The following is an 18,510-nucleotide window of genomic DNA, read 5'->3' as shown; positions in this document are numbered from 1 at the left end:
TATATATATATATATATATATATATATATATATATATAATTTTTTTATTTTTTTTTGTCAGTATGTGCATTAGTCATTGATGATATTTCAGTGACTCTTTCTGGAGGTTACATCAAAATTTAGTGACACCAAGTGATTGTCTTTATGATTGAATCCTTTAAATTATCCATTCGACCAATCCATTAAAAAAAAAAAAAAAAAAAAAAAAAACCTTGCTGCTTCATTAGGAACTAAACAAATGACTGTCTTAACAAGTGACCATCTCCAGTGTGGTTGTACCATATTTGCTTGGAAATATATCTGTTATCCTATGCAAAAGCAATATCATACATTCATGCCGCTTTTTTGTTATTTCAATAACATCTCAGAAATGTGTGTCATTGCTGCTGGCCTTTACGCCTTTAGGTTTGGACACATCTCTTGAACTAGTAATGGCACATCCTGAATCTGTTGCTGAAGAAATATATTAGGACACTGTTTGGATTCTCTCACCTATATTTATATACTTTTATGTTGGACTATTAAATAAAAGTAATATCACACTGGTGTGTATCTGCTGTGATCTACAGCCATAACAAACTTTTGCTTGTGTTATATTGCTTTAGTATAGTACAATAAATGATTGCCAGTGGAAATTTTGTTGAAAGGCTGTTTAAAGCATCAAACAGCATGAAATGGATCTTCTTTCTGAACTGTTTCCATTTTTCTATAATCTTTGGCTTTCTCCTGCGGTGGTCGAGACATGTTCTAGATTAAGGCACAATTGTGATATTTGTTATATTTTTCAAAGTGGAAAAAAGGGAAGAAATACTTCCTCATGTAAAATTCATACACCAGTTTGCCATTTAATAAGACTGATAATGATAATTAGGCCTCTGAATGGGAGTGTTTCCCTTCGTAATTGCAGACTTACTCAAAGCCAGCTGACATATCTCTGAGCAAATGGATATAGATGGGCGCTCACAACATCCGCATGAATAAACAAAGGATCTGTGTCCTCCAGCTACGACTGTAGAAGTGAAATGCAGCCATTCAAGATTCCTCTGCATTCCACGGAATTCTGAACATCAATTAGACTCCAGCCTGGTGCTGTTTGAGGACAAATTCTCTCGCCCCGTTTCCCAGCGGCCACTGTAGTGTACTTGCCAAATAATTTAGTTTAGCAACTTGTCATGCGAATTACTGTGGAGAACTCCCTCTTTGTCACTGGCATATACTGGGTTTGCTGTACAGTGGCACCTGTGTGCTGTGATCCCTCAAGCTTTGTTGTGCTAAAATTGTAAATCCAGGAGATTGTTTACTCATGTACAGTAGATGGAATTTATTAATGCATTAAGAATTGTACCCATCTTTACCCCTGTAAAGCTTGACAAAGGAGATTAAACTAATAGTCTAAACTATTTATTTATTTATTTATTTATTTATTTATTTATTTATTTATTTATTTAATAAAACCGTTTATTGAACCTAAACATGAAAGAAAATTTATTTAAAGAGGGGGGTGAAATACTATTTCATGCATACTGAGTTTTTTTACACTGTTAAAGAGTTGGATTCCCATGCTAAACATGGACAAAGTTTCAAAAATTAAGTTGTACATTTGAAGGAGTATTTTTGTTCCAAAAATACTCCTTCCGGTTTGTCACAAGTTTCGGAAAGTTTTTTTCGAGAATGGCTCTGTGTGATGTTAGATGGAGCGGAATTTCCTTATATGGGTCCTGAGGGCACTTCTGCCGGAAGAGCGCACGCTCCCGTATAGCGAGGCTGAGCAGCACATACATTTCACTGATCAGAGCGATTCACTGATCAGAGCAAGAGCATCGCGAAAAGTCACAAAAGAAGTGTGTTTTTGGTTGCCAGGGCAAGACAACCCTGCACAGATTACCAAAAAAAAAAAAAAAAAACAGCATTAAGGGACCAGTGGATGGAGTTTATTTTTACAGAGCATCAACGGAGTTGTGCAAGTGTTTTTGTTTGTTCCCTGCATTTCGAAGATGCTTGTTTTACAAACAAAGCCCAGTTTGACGACGGATTTGCGTATCGTTTATTTCTTAAGGATGATGCAATCCCAAGGAAAAAGGGTCACAATCGTGTGTGGAACCGCAGGCGGTGAGTAAAACTGCTTAAAATATCTCTGCCTCCTTGTTTAGTGCGTCCCCTCCCATGCCGAGACCCGGGTTCGAGCCCCGCTCGGAGCGAGTCGTTGCTGCTGCTGCTCTCGTTCAGTTTCATAAATAAATGGCTGAATCTGACTGTTAGCCATGGTTTGTTTTGGTTGGTTTTGTCCTCACGGTAATGTCACAGCACAACGCAAAAGCCTACTGGCGCTCGTGATTCTTTAGCTCCGCCCACACGTCACGCCTCCAGTCGGTCATGTTTTTCCGGGAAAAATCGGTACAGACTATCTTTCTCTTATGAATATAATAAAACTCAAGACTTTTTGGAGTTATGAAGTAGCAGTACTACTCTATAGGTACTCAAGATTAACAGTATATTGAGTGAAAACGAGCATTTCAACCCCCCCCCCCCCCCCCCCCCCTTTAAATCTATAAATCTCTAGATTTATTGTACAGTATGTTATAGGAGAATGGGGAGCTCATACGTCTCAGTTTTATTCAAGAGCAAAAACATACAATTTGGTGCAGTTGCTGATATTTTATATGGCCAAATTATAAATGAAATTCTAATAGCTTGTAATAGCATTGTAAATCAATGAGATCTTTGTAGCAGTATAGCAGACTACTATAAATAAATAGCAGTTGTTGATCTATATTTCCCAATTGTATGTCCTATTAAGATGATATTTAAATGCTTAGTATATGATCAGAGCTATGCTGTTTTGTGTTGTGGGACAAAACATATACTACAAAGCTATAAAATGGTGATCTTCATTTCATATATTATTACATATTATTATTTTATTGGATTTGTTACTATGTAATCTAATGCAAATACATCTATTTAAGTGTGGCTAAAGTGTGCATGGACCATTTGGGGCTGCTATATGTGCAGTTGTTACATTTATAAAATTTCTTGGGTTGTTGCACTATTGATTGTGAGGTCAATGTTCTAGAGCAGCTGCTCTGGATATTTCAGGCGATAGAGTCCTCATGCACAGTGTAATCCATCATATAAGAGCACCTCATGCCTCTGCTAAACCTACAAAGCACCTACATGGATCGAAAGAAAAAATAAAACATGAGCCCAGTGCACGAGAAGCACAAGCTTTCTGTCACAAGCTTTAATTAATGAGTATGGGCTTCCAAAAGCAACCGGGAAGATGCCAAGGTGGAATTTCATGTGAGAGGGCCAAAAGGTGTGAGTAATGTGCTGATCCAACACCTACAAACTGAGATATTTAGAGGTGTGCTGCCCCATAGAGTCGGGTGTTGCACAGCTACCGTATCTCAGTATAAAATAACTTAAAGGCTTTTAACATGCCTGTTCACTTCAGAAAGTGGATCACAATCAGACAGTATTAAAAGTCAGGTGTAAATGCACTCAAGACACACTGATCGGATCACTACAACCACATTTGGAGGTGGTCAGGGACACATGAAGTGCGATAAGATCTCTGCAGGATATGAAATGCAAGTCAATGTCAGTTGTACATGGGGGAGTCTTCATAAGAGCTTCATCACCATAAATGTATGCTAGTGCTGTCAACATTAGAGATTTTTGATTACATATTGATAGTGAAAAATTTGAAACAGTTTCAGTAGTAGTATAAATACACAGATACAAATACTTTCTTGCACTCTCTTCTGTCTGATAGAAAGTTGACACACCACGGTGTGTGTATTTTTATTATTCGTATGCAGTATATATATATATATATATGACTGATCAAATCTCTATGCACAATACATACTAGAAAACAAAACAAGACATTAACGTCAGCAAATAGAAACATACAATTGTATAAGATACCTAATTAAAAATAATTGCACTGTTCAGTCAGAGTTAACTTTAAAAGGTATTAAAAGTATTAATAGATGGAAGTGATACTAGATTTAAAGTGTTTTTGGAGTTCATTCCAGGCATTTGGTGCATATGATGAGAAAGCTTTTTTTTTTTTTTTTACCATGGCTGTTTTTGTTGATGGAGTAATTAATAGTATTTTCTTTGACGAACCTGTCCTGTAAACTCTATTTTGGTAAATAAACAAATTTGAAATATAGATGGGTAATTTACCCATTAGTGTTATAACAATAAAAAGCAATAAATGGATTTTCCTTCTGAGGGAGAGGGATGACCATTGTACAGTTTCATACAGAGTGCTGATAAACTGATAAAGATGTGCTCTGCACCAACCTTTTCCTTACTGAATAAGGAAAGCACTTATTTAATCTAAAATAAAAACGTAACTGAAATAAAATGGGGGCCAAATCTGATCCTTGAGGGACACCCATTTTTACTTCTAGCAGGGATGAAGTACAGTTATCTAATGCCACACACTGAGTTCTACCACTCAAGTAATTAGAAAAAACAATTTAGCACATTGCTACTAAAACCTATGTTTTGCAATCTTTGCAGAAGAAGATAATGGTCAACAGTGTCGAATGCTTCAGATAAGTCAATAAATAAAGCAGCACAAGACTTTGTGTCATCTAAAGCATTAACAATGTCATTCATAACAGAGGTTACTGTTACTGTAATTGTACTGTGTCCTTGCTGGAAACCAGACTGAGTGGGACTTTAAATACAGTTGTCAGCTAAAAAAATGTTTTAGTTGCTCATTTATTAGAGACTCAAACAATTTAGCCAAGACAGATAGTCTGGAGATTGGTCGATAATTGTCTAAGGCTGACGGGTCTCCACTTTTTTTAATGGGAGGACAAATGCAGATTTTCTTGACTTGGGGATAGAACCACTGTATAGACTAAGATTAAAAATGGAGGAAAAAGGATCAGCAATCAAGTTTGCAGCAGTGTTGAGGGAATATGGCTCAATCTGGTTTGGGCCAGCAGACTTTTTCCTGTTTTTTTTTTTTTTTTTTTTTTTTTTTTTTTAACAAATGTATTTATTTATTTATTTTTTTTTGGTTGCGTGGCATAAGTATGTTAATTAGCACTCATTTGATGCTGAGCTTCCATTTAGTGTCACGCCATCATATATGGTCAAATCTATATGTAAACATACCTTTTTGAGTGTCTTACGTTTTGTTTTTTAGGAGTGATGGGGGAGTACGAGCCCAAAATTGAAGCACATTTTCCCCAGACGGTACTGGCAGCAAAAGGCATCACAGTGCGGCTTGAGTGCTTTGCCCTTGGGAAGTAAGTATGTTGGCATAATCAACCCACCCCCACTCAGACCGCTTCCTGACATTGAGCCACCTGAAGGTGCCTTTCTATCACACAAAGGCAGAACATGCACCGTCGCCCCCTTGATGCACCTCTTTTGCTATTGGAATCATTAATAATCCTAATTGCGGCCAATTTAGCCAGTCAAACCACTTTCTTTTTAGAATAAAGCAGAATGCATCCTCCAGAGATGAGATGGTACCAGGAGGATAGTTATTTTTACTCCTAACTCTGCTGTGCTGTTAAATGGGCTCTCCACAAGTACTGAACTCTGTGCCATGACTGATATAGTGGCAGTTTTGTTGTGATTGTTGTAGAAACAGCACTAAGATTCTGACCCTCGGAGCTGAATATTCTTGTAATAGTTGTAGGGTGAGGGCAGAGGGTTAGGGCCAGGGGTTGCGAGGGAGGAGAGCGATTTGAGAGTCTGTTCATGCCATTATTTGGAGGATGCTTTTAATATCTCTTCTGTTCACATATGGTCAAGGATAGCACACAGAGAAATGAAAGTAGCCAATACAGACCCACAGCCAGAAGGCAGAAAAGCACTCCGACATTCAGCAAAATGATGGAGCAAGGAGGCTTTTTTCCACATGCTTAAGATGTGCTTCGCCATGCCATCCTGCTCACTTACACATAAAGACACTCTATGTTTTTCTTTGAGGAGGAATAGCTGCCATAACTTAGAGTTTGTTTTAAATATAAGGTGGCCATCTGACATGCTAACCTCTTTTTTTTATGTAGAGCTGTTTCTATAGAATAATAATAATACAAAAGACTGCTTAGATATTGTATCGGTAAATGTAGAAGTTGATGTTTAGGATGGAGTGGTTCATTGATTTGAATGGTTTTGGGAGATTATTGATATCACTGAATACGTTAATATGACAAACTGTTCATGAAAGAGGTATTTTTCAAGCAAAATATTTCCCCTAAACAACAGATATATGTTCAAAATGAAAGATTTCCAGTGCTTTCTGTCAAATATAATAATAATAATTACAACAACAATCTATCTATTTATATTTTTTGGTTTTGCATTATTATCTGCTTTACTTTTTTTGTCATTGTCAAGTTAAAGTCTGTGGAACTTTCTTTTGTATTCTCAGTTTGTAGCTTAACAAAACTGGATAGGATGTTTTGCATAAAAGAAATGCAATTCTGCATTTTAAATACATAATCCAGTGTCATCGTGCTGTAATTCTATTTGCGTTTGATATTTGTAATGAATAATTCAAATGCAAAGCCTATGAAGCGCAAACACATTCTAAGCCAAACTTGTTCTAAGGGCCCAATAATTGTTTACAGTGCCTTCAAGGACCCTTTGTGAGGAAATGTTGTTTACAATTAATTATCCACATTAGGATAATAAGTCTTTACTTAAACCTAGACATTAATCTATGCATTCTTTTTGGCTGCTCTCTCTTAGTTCAATTAAACTTTACAAACTTTTAGCTCGCTGCTCAGTGAATGGAGAAATCACGGAGATCTCATCAATGGTCTTTCTCTTCACTTACAGCTCATTTAGTGCTGATAGCGAATGCTGCGGTGAACTGTAGGCCTTGCACCCCCTTACCCACAAATAAATGATATGTCAGTGCACATTTTTGGAAAATGGTACTCTTTGTAAGGAACTAAACTGAACAAAGAATTACTTTTAGTCTAATGTTGTCACTCAGTATGTATGACAACCTAACAGTCGGGGCGACTAAGGGCTCGGCACTGTGTGCAGGAAAAAGGCAAGAACGTTTTTTTTTTGTCAGCAGCTCGGGAGATCTTCCCAAAACGGCATTGTACCGTACTTTCAAAGGCAAACTGCCAGCTTATAATGGTGAATTTGTCTGGTGCCGAAAATGTAACCGGGGCTACGATAGAGGCCACTTTCATGCATGCTGGCATTTTGTTGAAGGTGTAACCTTTCTGGATGGTTCTCACACCACTTAAGGAATAATGGTTAGATATTTTGTAATTATTTTTTTTTTTTATTCCAGTGATTGGTCTTGAACATTTTCATGGATAGATAAAAAATATGAATGTTAACTTTTACTCATGATAATTTATTGGAGTGTTATTGTGCATTTTATAAGGGAATTCTGAATTAAATTGAATTGAATTAGCATAATGGCCTTAATTAAGACTTTTACACATACACAGATAGACACACACACACACACAAGTTTTTTTTTTTTTTTTTTTTTTATATATTATACTGAACATTTGCACATCTCTTAATCATCAGAGTGTTGCATTTTATTATATGTTTGCATCCCACAATAGAAACTACAGAGTTCTGATTATAAAATGTTTAAATATTGTCCTACTGAGACATCATTTGTAAATATACAGTGATAATAATTATATGCATTGTAAGTAGTCTGTTTTGAAGCAATCAGAATTTCATCGTACTTTTTGGCCACATAAACATAAGCAACTGCACTAAACAACTTTATAAAGGCCCCATGAGTTTTAGCATAGATCCACCATGATTTAAACTGACAGGACAGAAATTTCATCCTGTGTGGATAAATGTCCTTGTACAATTTAAGCGGATGTAGCGGGACAAAGGACTCAGAAATGTGAAGTTTTTATCGATGGGCCTGCGGATGATTGATGCCAGTGTCTTGGTTTTCCTCGGCGTCACATTTCCATTGTTGGAAAGCTGTGAAATGGAGCTGTCACTATGTAGCAGTGCTGATTGTGTCTGATAGAGCGGGTTATCTACGCACGGGTGCCGCACCTACGAGGTCATATCACACGCCCGCTGCAGCCACAAATAGGGATGGATGGCAGTGTACAAATACTGCTTATCTACACAGCTATCTAGACATTTATTGTGTTACCCTGTACAAAAAGCCACTTACAGAGTGCTGTCATATCAGATTGTCCTGTTCGTACTTTCAAAAAGACCACGGTATCAGCTTTACAAATTAGCAAAGATACACATTTTGGGCAGAGATAAAGGAATTGCTTTTAGAAAGTGCTTTTTTCTGAGATGAAGTATATAGTTTTTACACTGCAAGCATCGCGAGATAGATTGTAACAAAACAGCTGAGTTTTGTGATGTTGTTAGGGGATGATTTACGCTTCTGTTAAAGCCACAAGTCACAATGATTTCAACACTGTTTAAAAATACAGTTGTGCGTAAAAGCCGAATTCCTGGTAAGGAAATAATCTACTGTACATCCTGAAGAGCTCATCTAACAAACAGAGAGGTTGCTGTTACCTTTAAAATCTTGTCAATTTACTGACATTCATTGGAATTCAGCAGTGACGCCCACTCCCATGAAGCACTGCAAAATAAATATTTCCAGAAAAAAAAAAAAAAAAAAAAAAAAAAGCTCTATTGAAAAAAATAATGACAGGTTTTCAAAAAGGTTTTCTGAACACTCCCCTAGGCCACATTTGGATGGTCAAACAGATCCCAACTCTAGAATCACACAATTGGTTGAGTTAAAGTCATGCTAGTTGATATTCCTAGCTGGTCTCGTTGCATAAATGAACCTGGGTGAACTTTTTAGCGTGAAATACGTACCAATAAGTACTTAAAAGCTGATGCTTTTAAATGTTAACATCGCACATATCCACCTTGATATCTATGGGTTTTTCATAGGTGGTAGGTTTTTTCGGTAGCTCACAGAGTAAGGAGATGTACTTGAGAAGTGATGAGCTCTGGTTTGAATCCCGTGTAACCACGGTTCAACGGAGTGCTTTAAATCGACGTATAAGGAAGTTAAAATGGCATGGTCTTATCAACAAATGCAGTTTTGAATTTGTTAACACTATCAGAAAGGTTTAGGTTCGGGTTTGGTGTAGGGCATATTTCCAACACAATAGAGCATTAACTTTTAGCGACAGCCCCCGTATATTTGAATTCTGAACTGCCGTAATACATGCCAGAAGCAACATAATAAAAACACAGCAATACGTACCTAGTTCAACGTAATAAAAATGTGCCAGGGTTTACGAATCGAACCAGAGTTTTAACAAAAACTCAGAAACTTTTCTCTTTGAAATATATATAATTATTATATTTTTTTATGTGTTATCAGTCCTGTCCCCACCATCACCTGGAGAAAGATGAGTGGAAACATCCCAAAAAAAGCCCGTCTGCGCAAATCACAGGCTGTTCTGGAGATCCCCAACATCCAGCTAGAGGATTCTGGGAGTTACGAATGTAAAGCTGAGAACAACAGAGGAGGCACTGCCTTCAGAGGACACCTCCAAGTCTACAGTGAGTACAGCTCTGCTTCTGAAGAACTGTGCAACCAGATCATTAAAAAGGACATTTTGGTCACACTTGATTTCAAGGTTCAGTTCTCACGATTAACTATTAACTGCGACTCGTATCCTCCTGATCTGCTGCCGAATTATAGTTTGTAAGGTAGCTGTTAAGTTTAGGTAAGGGGTAGGATTAAGGGATATAAAATATTGGCTGAAAATGTTTTTCATCAGATGGAAAAATAAAATAGTTCTGAAAGTGATTTCAGCTATATAGTTTCGCCTTTATCGTTATAGCTTTGGTGTGGACTCTGCTATTCTTTAATATTGGGAATGATTCTTTATCGTTATTTTTACAGTTATTATCCTTAGTGTGAACAGTTTATTTGTGCTTTATTAACACTAATTACCAGCCAATATGCTAATAATATGCATGCTATTTAATACTGAGAATTATGTCTTTAAAAAAAAAGCGAATAAATGTATATGAGCAAGTGGGGGATTGATGATGGTGAAAGCCAAAGCAGGTTTATCCTACAGACTAGAATGATGTCTCAAATCAGCTGGCTTATTAAGGGACAATGTGCTATTTTTTGTTGTTTTGATTGGACTAATGATTTCTTCCAAAGACTTACGTTGAAGAAGCAATATCTAGAGACCAAACCAGGTGTGGGCAACTACAGTCCAGAAGGGCTGCTAGGAGTTTAGCTCTATCCCCAATAAAACATACCTTAAAAATCTAATCAAAGTCTTCAGGATTACTAGAAAACTATAGACATGTGCGCTTGATTAGGCATGGAGCTAAAATCTACATGACATTGGCAGTCCAGGACTGGAGTTGCTGATCTCTGAAATGCAGGAATTTGATGATGGGCTTTACTGTGGAAGTCTTCAATCCTACTCCTAAAGACAGACTCTTCTACCATGTTTATTTCCAAGTTGCTTCAACACACCTCGCTGATGTATGATTTTCAAGCAATCTTGAAGACCATGATTAGCTGCTTCAGGGTTGGTTTGATTAGGGTTGGAGCTAAACTCTGTAGTACAGTGGGTCTCCAGTGGCAGGGCTTTTTATAACATCCATCCACATCCCAGAACCCTTTAACAATGCTTTCACAGCCACACAGAACACCCCTAGTTTTGAGTGGACGAGCCCTACTCACATTTTCTTCAGAAAATGTAAAAATATAAGAGCTATTTGTAAAAAAGGCTTTGAAGTGATGTGTTGCAGTAGTGTGGGAACAGTATCCGCTGTGTCCATTTCTGATTAGGTTCCTTCATAAATTATTCTACTGGGCATACACGCACTCTCTTTTGCATAATTATGACTGGACTTTATGACAGAAGGTATAAATTTAAGCAAAGTTGGCCAGCTTACATTTTTGTCAAAGTTTTGCGAGGACAAAATGGCTCGGTACTCAGAGGACTTTTGTCCAATTAAATTTTAGGGGTTATTTTATCATTATTCTTGCTTGTCTAGTTGAACATGCTGTATTTTTGACCCACATATTTCCCCTGACCAGCCATATAGCTTTGATAGGGGCCTAATACAGGCATCTGGGACCTCCATTCATCTTTCGCAGACTCCTCTCTCCTTATCCGTTCGATAGGGTTTGTGACTTAGATGAAGTGCGTTATGTCATAAAAGTAAGTGTATCAGTGGGCCACAAGATGAATGCACTGTCTCAGTGATTTTATGAAAACCTGGTTTTAAGATGTTTATGACTGTCACTGGGATCTATGATTCATCACACACTCTGGCTGAACAAAGCTTGACATAATAACAACTGTTTGTCTTATCCGTCACAACAATGTCCAAATATACTTTTATTGTGTTCCCTCTGTTGTCAGTATTTCAGTACATGCATGTGATGAACTGTCCTGCCACTCTTCATGAATCTTAAAGTGTTTCAGAGTAGAACTGTTGAAGTGATAGTTCTCCCCAAAAAAGCACCTTCAGGCCATCCAGGATGTAGGTGACTATTTTCTACAGTAGAACAAGACAGAATTTTTTTTTTTTTTAATAGATAAAACTATGGTGCTGGGTGATTCGTAAAATGCAAGTCAGCATCTGCTGAATATCTACCAATAACAACAAGTATAAGGATAACTGTAAAGTTTTGGCAATTGTTCTTATTCTAATGAGAATAGCTAAATACACATTAAAGCTAAAATAATAATGACACAGAGGAACAATATTATTGTAAGCGCTTTCAGAATGATTTTTAGCAGCTGATGAAAGATAAAGACATTGACTTTTAAAAACAGATTTTAAAGAGCTTGAATATTTAATACGGCAGATCACACACATACAGTAAACATTATATTATTTCCCCATGGTGTGCATGCCACTATACTGTAGTTTAATTATTAATTTTTAAGGCTGAAATATAATGCAAAACTTTAGCCCATTTTGCTCTGATTTACAGGTTGGAAGTGTCAACCCTTGATGTCAAACGTCATAGCCAATCTACATATTTTGGGCAGCTAGAATTGACCAATTTCACAGAAAATAGCATAGTGTATGATGCACACAGACTTTTTTTTTTTTTTTCAGACTGATTTCATCCAGTTATTTTGAGTAGGAGAGTGAACATCACGTTTAACCTCCATTTCCCGGTCACAAAGCCACAAAGTGCTTACAAGTGAATACTATGAGTCTTTCTGTCAGGTCTGACTCTATTCTGGAATATAACATCTACTTTCTACCAGCAAAGTCCCTCTAAATGCTGTAAATAAATGAAGTCCCTTGATCAAAAGACAATACTTAAATATTTGTAAGGAGAAGTCACTTCCTAGTCTACCCAGACCATTAATGAAAATTAAACTTAACACCCCTTCAGAAATCTAAGTTATGACATTAAAACCATGAGTAAAAAGAATACATGAAAACTCAAGTTAATGAAGAGTTTGGTCTTTGATTATCAATGACATTATGAACTGCTATAATACTTGGAAGTCAGGAAGAAAAGTCCTGTACATTTTTAAACTGGTTTTAAGAGGTGTTTGCCAGTAAAAAATCAGCATGTGTTTATTTAAATAAAAACGTATTACTTTTTCCTCAACTGTCAAACTTGAAAATGCTCTTGAAGGAAGGCACACAGCTTCTGCCTTCACCTGCAGACTGTATTCTAGAAACACATCTGCTCTTACAATTTGCATACACCTTATTCAGTCTGTAAGCCCCTTTTTTTCTTGACAGATGTGATTGAAGGCTTGCCTTCAGCGAGTTTTTCTTTCAAAGCCTCAGCTCATGTGACTTATATGTCACGTGCAGCAGCTGCAGATCAACATGCGTGTTCTGGGTGAGCAACTAATCGGGGGCTGCAGACAGGCAGGGGTGTGCATCCTCCCCAAGCCTGCAGCCTGCCACTATTGTCCCGGCCGTGGGTCCAGAGTGTGGAAGAGTGGTGTGGATTGTGGGAAGCAGTATGTTTTGTTACCATGTCCAAGAGCTGTAACTCAAGGAGCCCTTGTCCAGACGTTACCTTCACCTCTCTTCTTTTCTCTCAATTTTATGAAATTGACAAAATATGTGTTGACAGTTATACAAGCAGTTTGATATCTCACTGGGAGTGTCATTTGAATAGAAAGATGACTGCTGACATGTAGTGCTGTGCAAAACACTGAATGCGATTTTCATGCGCATCCCATCAGTAAAGACGCTCCTGTAATTAAAAGTATATCTCCAGCACGTGCGTTCAGATAAGGGTTGCCAGGTTTTCACAACAAATGAGGCACAGTTGGTTCTAAAAAATAGTCCAAAACTAGCCCAATTTCCAGGAGGTTCCCCGATAAAAATTTGCTTCCTGGGGTTAAAATATACGTTTGTCGGCAGGGTTGCCTTGGTAAAATTTGCATTTTAGGGGTTAAATATCACGTTATTGCTCTCGTCGCTTCAACCCGCGTACATGACAAACAACCACAGACTTGGCAACACTGGTTGGCATTTACTACACAGAGCTGTAATTCACTGACAATCTACACAAAATTGATTTTAAAATCGCAGGCGATTCTATTTTAAAAGCTTTTATTGTGTCAGTTTATCGGTAGACGGCTCTTTGTAGTAACCAGAGGTGGGTAGAGTACCCAAAAACTTTACTCAAGTAAAAGTAAAAGTAATTCTAGAAATATTTACTCAAGTAAAAGTAAAAGTACTAGTCTTGAATAGTTACTTGAGTAAGAGTAAAAGAGTATCGGATAAAAAATCTACTCAAGTAGTTAGTTACTAGTTACTTTGGGTCATATATACGGAGCCTTTTTTTATATAGATATATAGACAAATAATGTATGTAATGTATGTGTGTGTGTATAAATGTATATATTTCATCAGCCTTTAATCCAATTTATGTAATTTATTATAAAACCCTGTCTGTTTATTTAAGTAACAAATATAGGTGTCATGCCATAACATATTTTTAATACGACTGACTTTATTTTAAATGTGAATTTAACATTGAAAGTTAATGTGATATAAATATTGCTACTAATCTTTCATTGTTCAGAAAGAGAGCAAATAACATTTACATTATTAAACATAATTTTCACTGACAGTCTAGATTTCATTCACTCTCAGAAACTACCATTAAAATCACTGAAACTGTTAACACTGTGAAATCAATATTTTAATTATAGATTCGTACACACATCTGCACTTTGTTGTTTCTGACGAGAGAATTCGGCAGAAAGAGGTATTCAGTAAGTGAGCGAGTGAAGGAAGCACCGGCATTTCAGCGATGACTCATCGGAACACCTCTGATTGGCCATTGCATTCAAAAGCTAAACAGAACCGTGTGTGATTGGTTATAATGCGCAGCGCTGTAAAAACGCGTCTGTCTCTGGCTCAGCGCCAGCAAGCGATCACAGATCTGAATTTAGCAGCTGATGATATGACTTGCTGAACGTACTGGCACTGGTGTGATTGTATTAAAATTAATAAAATCTTAATCGGCTATTCTTTGTCTTTTGGAAGCTGCATTCAACCTGTTATAAGCCACACACGTACAACAAACTAATGTCACAGTGGTATCGTGTACTGTAATCGAATGTAGCCCAAGTTATTACCTGTTAAACAGTAGACAGCACACGCGTTCATCTAATAAGGATCTCCATCGCAAGCAAAGAATAGCCTTTGCAGATTAGCTTTCAATTCAGTGCAGTTCCATAGCCCCGTTTTCAACGCTGCTAATATTCTTAAACGTTACAACTCTGAGTGAACCGCTTCAGAGCTCAGCGCGTGCAGCATGGAACTGAACGACTCAATCAAACTGATTCATGAACCAATTCACTCGTTTGCCAATTGGTTTGATCAAGCCTTTGAACAGAGTTGACTCAAAAGAATGAATCATTCGCGAATGGGCATCGCTCATTGTCCAGAGAAAAGTAGACGGCGCGTTTGGAATAAACTGAAGCATTTATTGCATTAAGATAAAGTAACGAGAGGGGCGTCGCCCACAGTAACGAAGTAAAAGTACAGATTTTTCCCAAAAAATGTACTCAAGTAAGAGTATAAAGTACCCATCTTTAAATATACTCCGAAAAGTATTCGTTACCCCGAAAAATTACTCAAGTAAATGTAACGAAGTAAATGTAACTCGTTACTACCCACCTCTGGTAGTAACTGACGCTCCAACTGAACCAGTGTTGCTAAGTCTGCGGTTGTTTTTCATGTCCGCGGGTTGAAGTGACCCCAATACCAATAAAGTGATATTTAGCCCCTAAAATGCAAATTTTACAAAGGCAACCCTGCCAAAAAACTTATATTTTAACCCCGCAAAGCAATTTTATCGGGAAACCTCCTGGAAACGCGCTTGGGCTAGTTTTGGACTAATTTTGGGAAGCAGCTGGGCAGGATTTGTTGTGAAGACCTGGCAACCCTGATCTGAACGCACATGCTGGAGATATACTTCTAATTACAGGAGCGTCTTTACTGATGAGATGCGCATGAAATCGCATTCAATTTTTTGCACAGCACTAATTGCCATGTGCTGGCTAATTGATTTGTATTAAAAATATATTATATTACTTTTTACTTTCCTCCCATTATGTTTGTACTTCTAAACAAACGGTGATCAGTAAAGTGCATCTTGAAATTGGATTACATTTTTCTTGCTGTTATTCGATTTATTGGGTGTTCTGGTTGATTTCTGTTGCTATGTGGTTTAAAGAGTGGTTTAACTTGTTTCTGGGGTTAAATGTGTTTCCTTTTTTTTCTTTTTTTGTTTTTGAGAATGTTGCTATGCAGATGGTGGGTTGTTCTCTGTGTTTTTAGCATTTTTGTATCCACTCACAAGTCACCATGATATGACGAAATTGTTTTAATTAAAATTTATTCAAAAAATATATTTTTTCTTTCACAATAAAAGTTTGAGATTTTTCACAAAAAGTCTGATTGCTTCGAAGAGTAATATTGCCTGTCTCCTCAACAAACCCCTAAACACTTGACTATTTGTATTTTTGTTCACAGTAAATTCAAAGACTTTCCTGTGCATGCTGGGCACTAAAGGTCCACTGCTTTCAGAACTTTTCTGCTCATCATTCTTAATGAAAACACTCCCCACTGTTCCTCTCATACATATTCATTCTGCAAAAGGACAACGTGACACTGGCAAACTGCAGTGGAGTTTCATGTTGAAAAAGTTTTAGTCATCATAGTTTTTGGAATTCAAAGCTGGGTTTTGGTTTAGTAAACATCTTGTTTTTGTCTGTGAAAAAAAAAAGAAAAAAATAGAATAAACACTGCTACCAGCCAGGCCAACTGCTTATATTGCCCATGACAGACATAGCAATTTAATGTAAAAATGTCAGTATGAATTCAGTGGTGCATAACACGTTATTCTTTTTTTTTTTTTTTTTTTTTTTTTTTTTTTTTGCAAATGTCAGCACGACAAGTACAAATCTGAAGGGGAAAACATCTTCACAGTTAAGCCCTGATCTTGCATATGCTTCTTGTCTCCTCTGTGTTCCTGGCACAGCTCTGCCGCAGTGGATCAGCATGATAAATGACACTCAACTGGACAGTGGAGAGCAGCTCCACTGGGAGTGTCGAGCCACAGGAAAGCCCAGGCCCACGTATCGCTGGCTGCGCAACGGAGAACCTCTCGACTCACAGGTACATTCACACACACAGCTCACTTACAGAAAAGAACAATCTGTTTAATATTTTAAAGACTTTAAACTTTTGCTCAACTATTATTTAATGTGTAACATATAACTCAGTGGTAGTATAATGGCATATCAGTTGTGACATATGAAGGTCTCAAGCTGGAGTCATTCTGGCAGATGTGTAATTGACATTAAATATGCTTTGAGCCTGACAGATGAACACATGGTTCTAAGGCAACTGTCGTCTCCCCACAGAGCAGAGTGGAAATGGTGAATGGGGAGCTTGTCATTCATAGACTACAGGAGGCTGATTCTGGAATGTACCAGTGCATCGCAGAGAACAAGTACGGAGCCATCTACTCCAGCGCAGAGCTCAAAATACTAGGTAACTGCCTTATAACTATTTTTAGAATCTTACCATTCCAGTAGATTGAGTAGTTTATCTAAGATTAAATTGAATTATAAAAAAGGGGACAATATTTATTTGTTTATTTATTTATTGACTGGGCTCCATAAACTGTGTGAGTGTGGCCTGTTGTAATCAATTATATATTTTTATATATGTTCCTTCAATCTGAATAAAGAAATTAAGGCCAGTACCTTTACTCATAAAGACATTTTCTACATATTTTTACTTGTTTCCTAATAATGAAAAGTGGTGCCCACACACAGGGCTAAGGCAGTTAAAAGCAGATGCAGGGGAAAAAAAGTAAAAGATACATTGAAAAGAATTAAGTAAGTTGAAAAGGCAATGCAACCCCACTGGTAAAGTTCGCTTCTCTCTTTTCCTATGTGATCGTTGAGCTGGCCAGCAATTGCAAGGCAGCTTTCAATCACGCACAATGAATAATCCTGAAGCCTGAAACCGTCATTGCAGAAGGACAACAAAGACAAAAACAGAGCCAAGTAGCAATCAATTTCTACATTCTTTGAACTGGAAAAGACTGCTTTTTCAGACTAAAAAGTCTGCTGGCAGCACATTTGAGGAATAAAGGAACTTTGGTGATATTCAGTTGGAGGACTGGCTAAACTGAAGACTACACAGACAGATCTGTCACAATCAGCCCCGCAGTATGACAAAAGACTGCTGGTGAGATGAAAAGAGAAAAAAAAGAGAAAGGGCTGAGAAGAAAAGGGTAATGTTGGATTGCATTTAGCTTGTTTGTCAGTCTTGCTGTAATAATAACAAAAAACTGTCCAAAACTCTGAAAATGCCAGCGCTATCAGTCTCTGGATGTCCAGGACAAGACGAAGGAGCGATATAAACTCGGATTGCATGTTTACTGGAGACACTCGCATTTTCTATCTGTGAGCTTAGATTGGCCCACACATTCTAAGGTTTATGTTATCATATTCTCATCACTTTCCTGGGGGTCATTTAGATTTAATGATGCTCATGCTTTTTTTGACAGCATTTATGTTCAACTCATTGTTGTATTCTAATGAAACAATGCAGGAGAATATATATATATATATATATATATATATATATATATATATATATATTAGGGCTGTCAAATGATTAAAATTTTTAATCAAATTAATCAGAATTTTCAGTGGATTAATCATGATTAATCACTATTTGCAACTACACCTGAATCCTAACCATTTTTTTTCTGAAATGCATACCAAAAGATAAATAACAGGACACAGATATATAATTTTCACGTATTGTTTCATCATGTGGTTCTTTTTTTCTGAATTTCAAAAGTTTAACATTTACTTAGATCAAATTTACCTGAGCACTATATCAAACCATGCCATTTAACTACAGATAGTGTAAGAGTTTTAGGTGAACCAGTGATTAAATATAGCCACATATCTATGAAATTATGCATAGAGAAATTTGAAAGAATGAACTCAGAAACACAAACATGCGCCACAA

The 18,510-nt window shown here is 37.1% G+C and overlaps 1 protein-coding gene across 4 annotated transcripts in view; it reads left to right on the top strand.

Moving 5' to 3' along the window:
- Positions 1-18,510, top strand: part of LOC113061786 (contactin-5) — a 265,848-nt gene that overhangs the window by 196,354 nt on the left and 50,984 nt on the right. For all 4 annotated transcript variants that reach the window (XM_026231223.1, XM_026231222.1, XM_026231224.1 and 1 more), the window contains 4 exons: positions 5,174-5,276; positions 9,353-9,534; positions 16,496-16,632; positions 16,881-17,010. In XM_026231223.1, the coding sequence (XP_026087008.1) occupies positions 5,174-5,276; positions 9,353-9,534; positions 16,496-16,632; positions 16,881-17,010 (552 nt within the window). The remainder of the gene's footprint in view (positions 1-5,173; positions 5,277-9,352; positions 9,535-16,495; positions 16,633-16,880; positions 17,011-18,510) is intronic.

Source organism: Carassius auratus, chromosome 43 (assembly GCF_003368295.1).
Source record: "Carassius auratus strain Wakin chromosome 43, ASM336829v1, whole genome shotgun sequence".
Lineage (NCBI taxonomy): Eukaryota > Metazoa > Chordata > Actinopteri > Cypriniformes > Cyprinidae > Carassius > Carassius auratus.
This window is presented reverse-complemented; position numbering and strand designations above follow the sequence as displayed.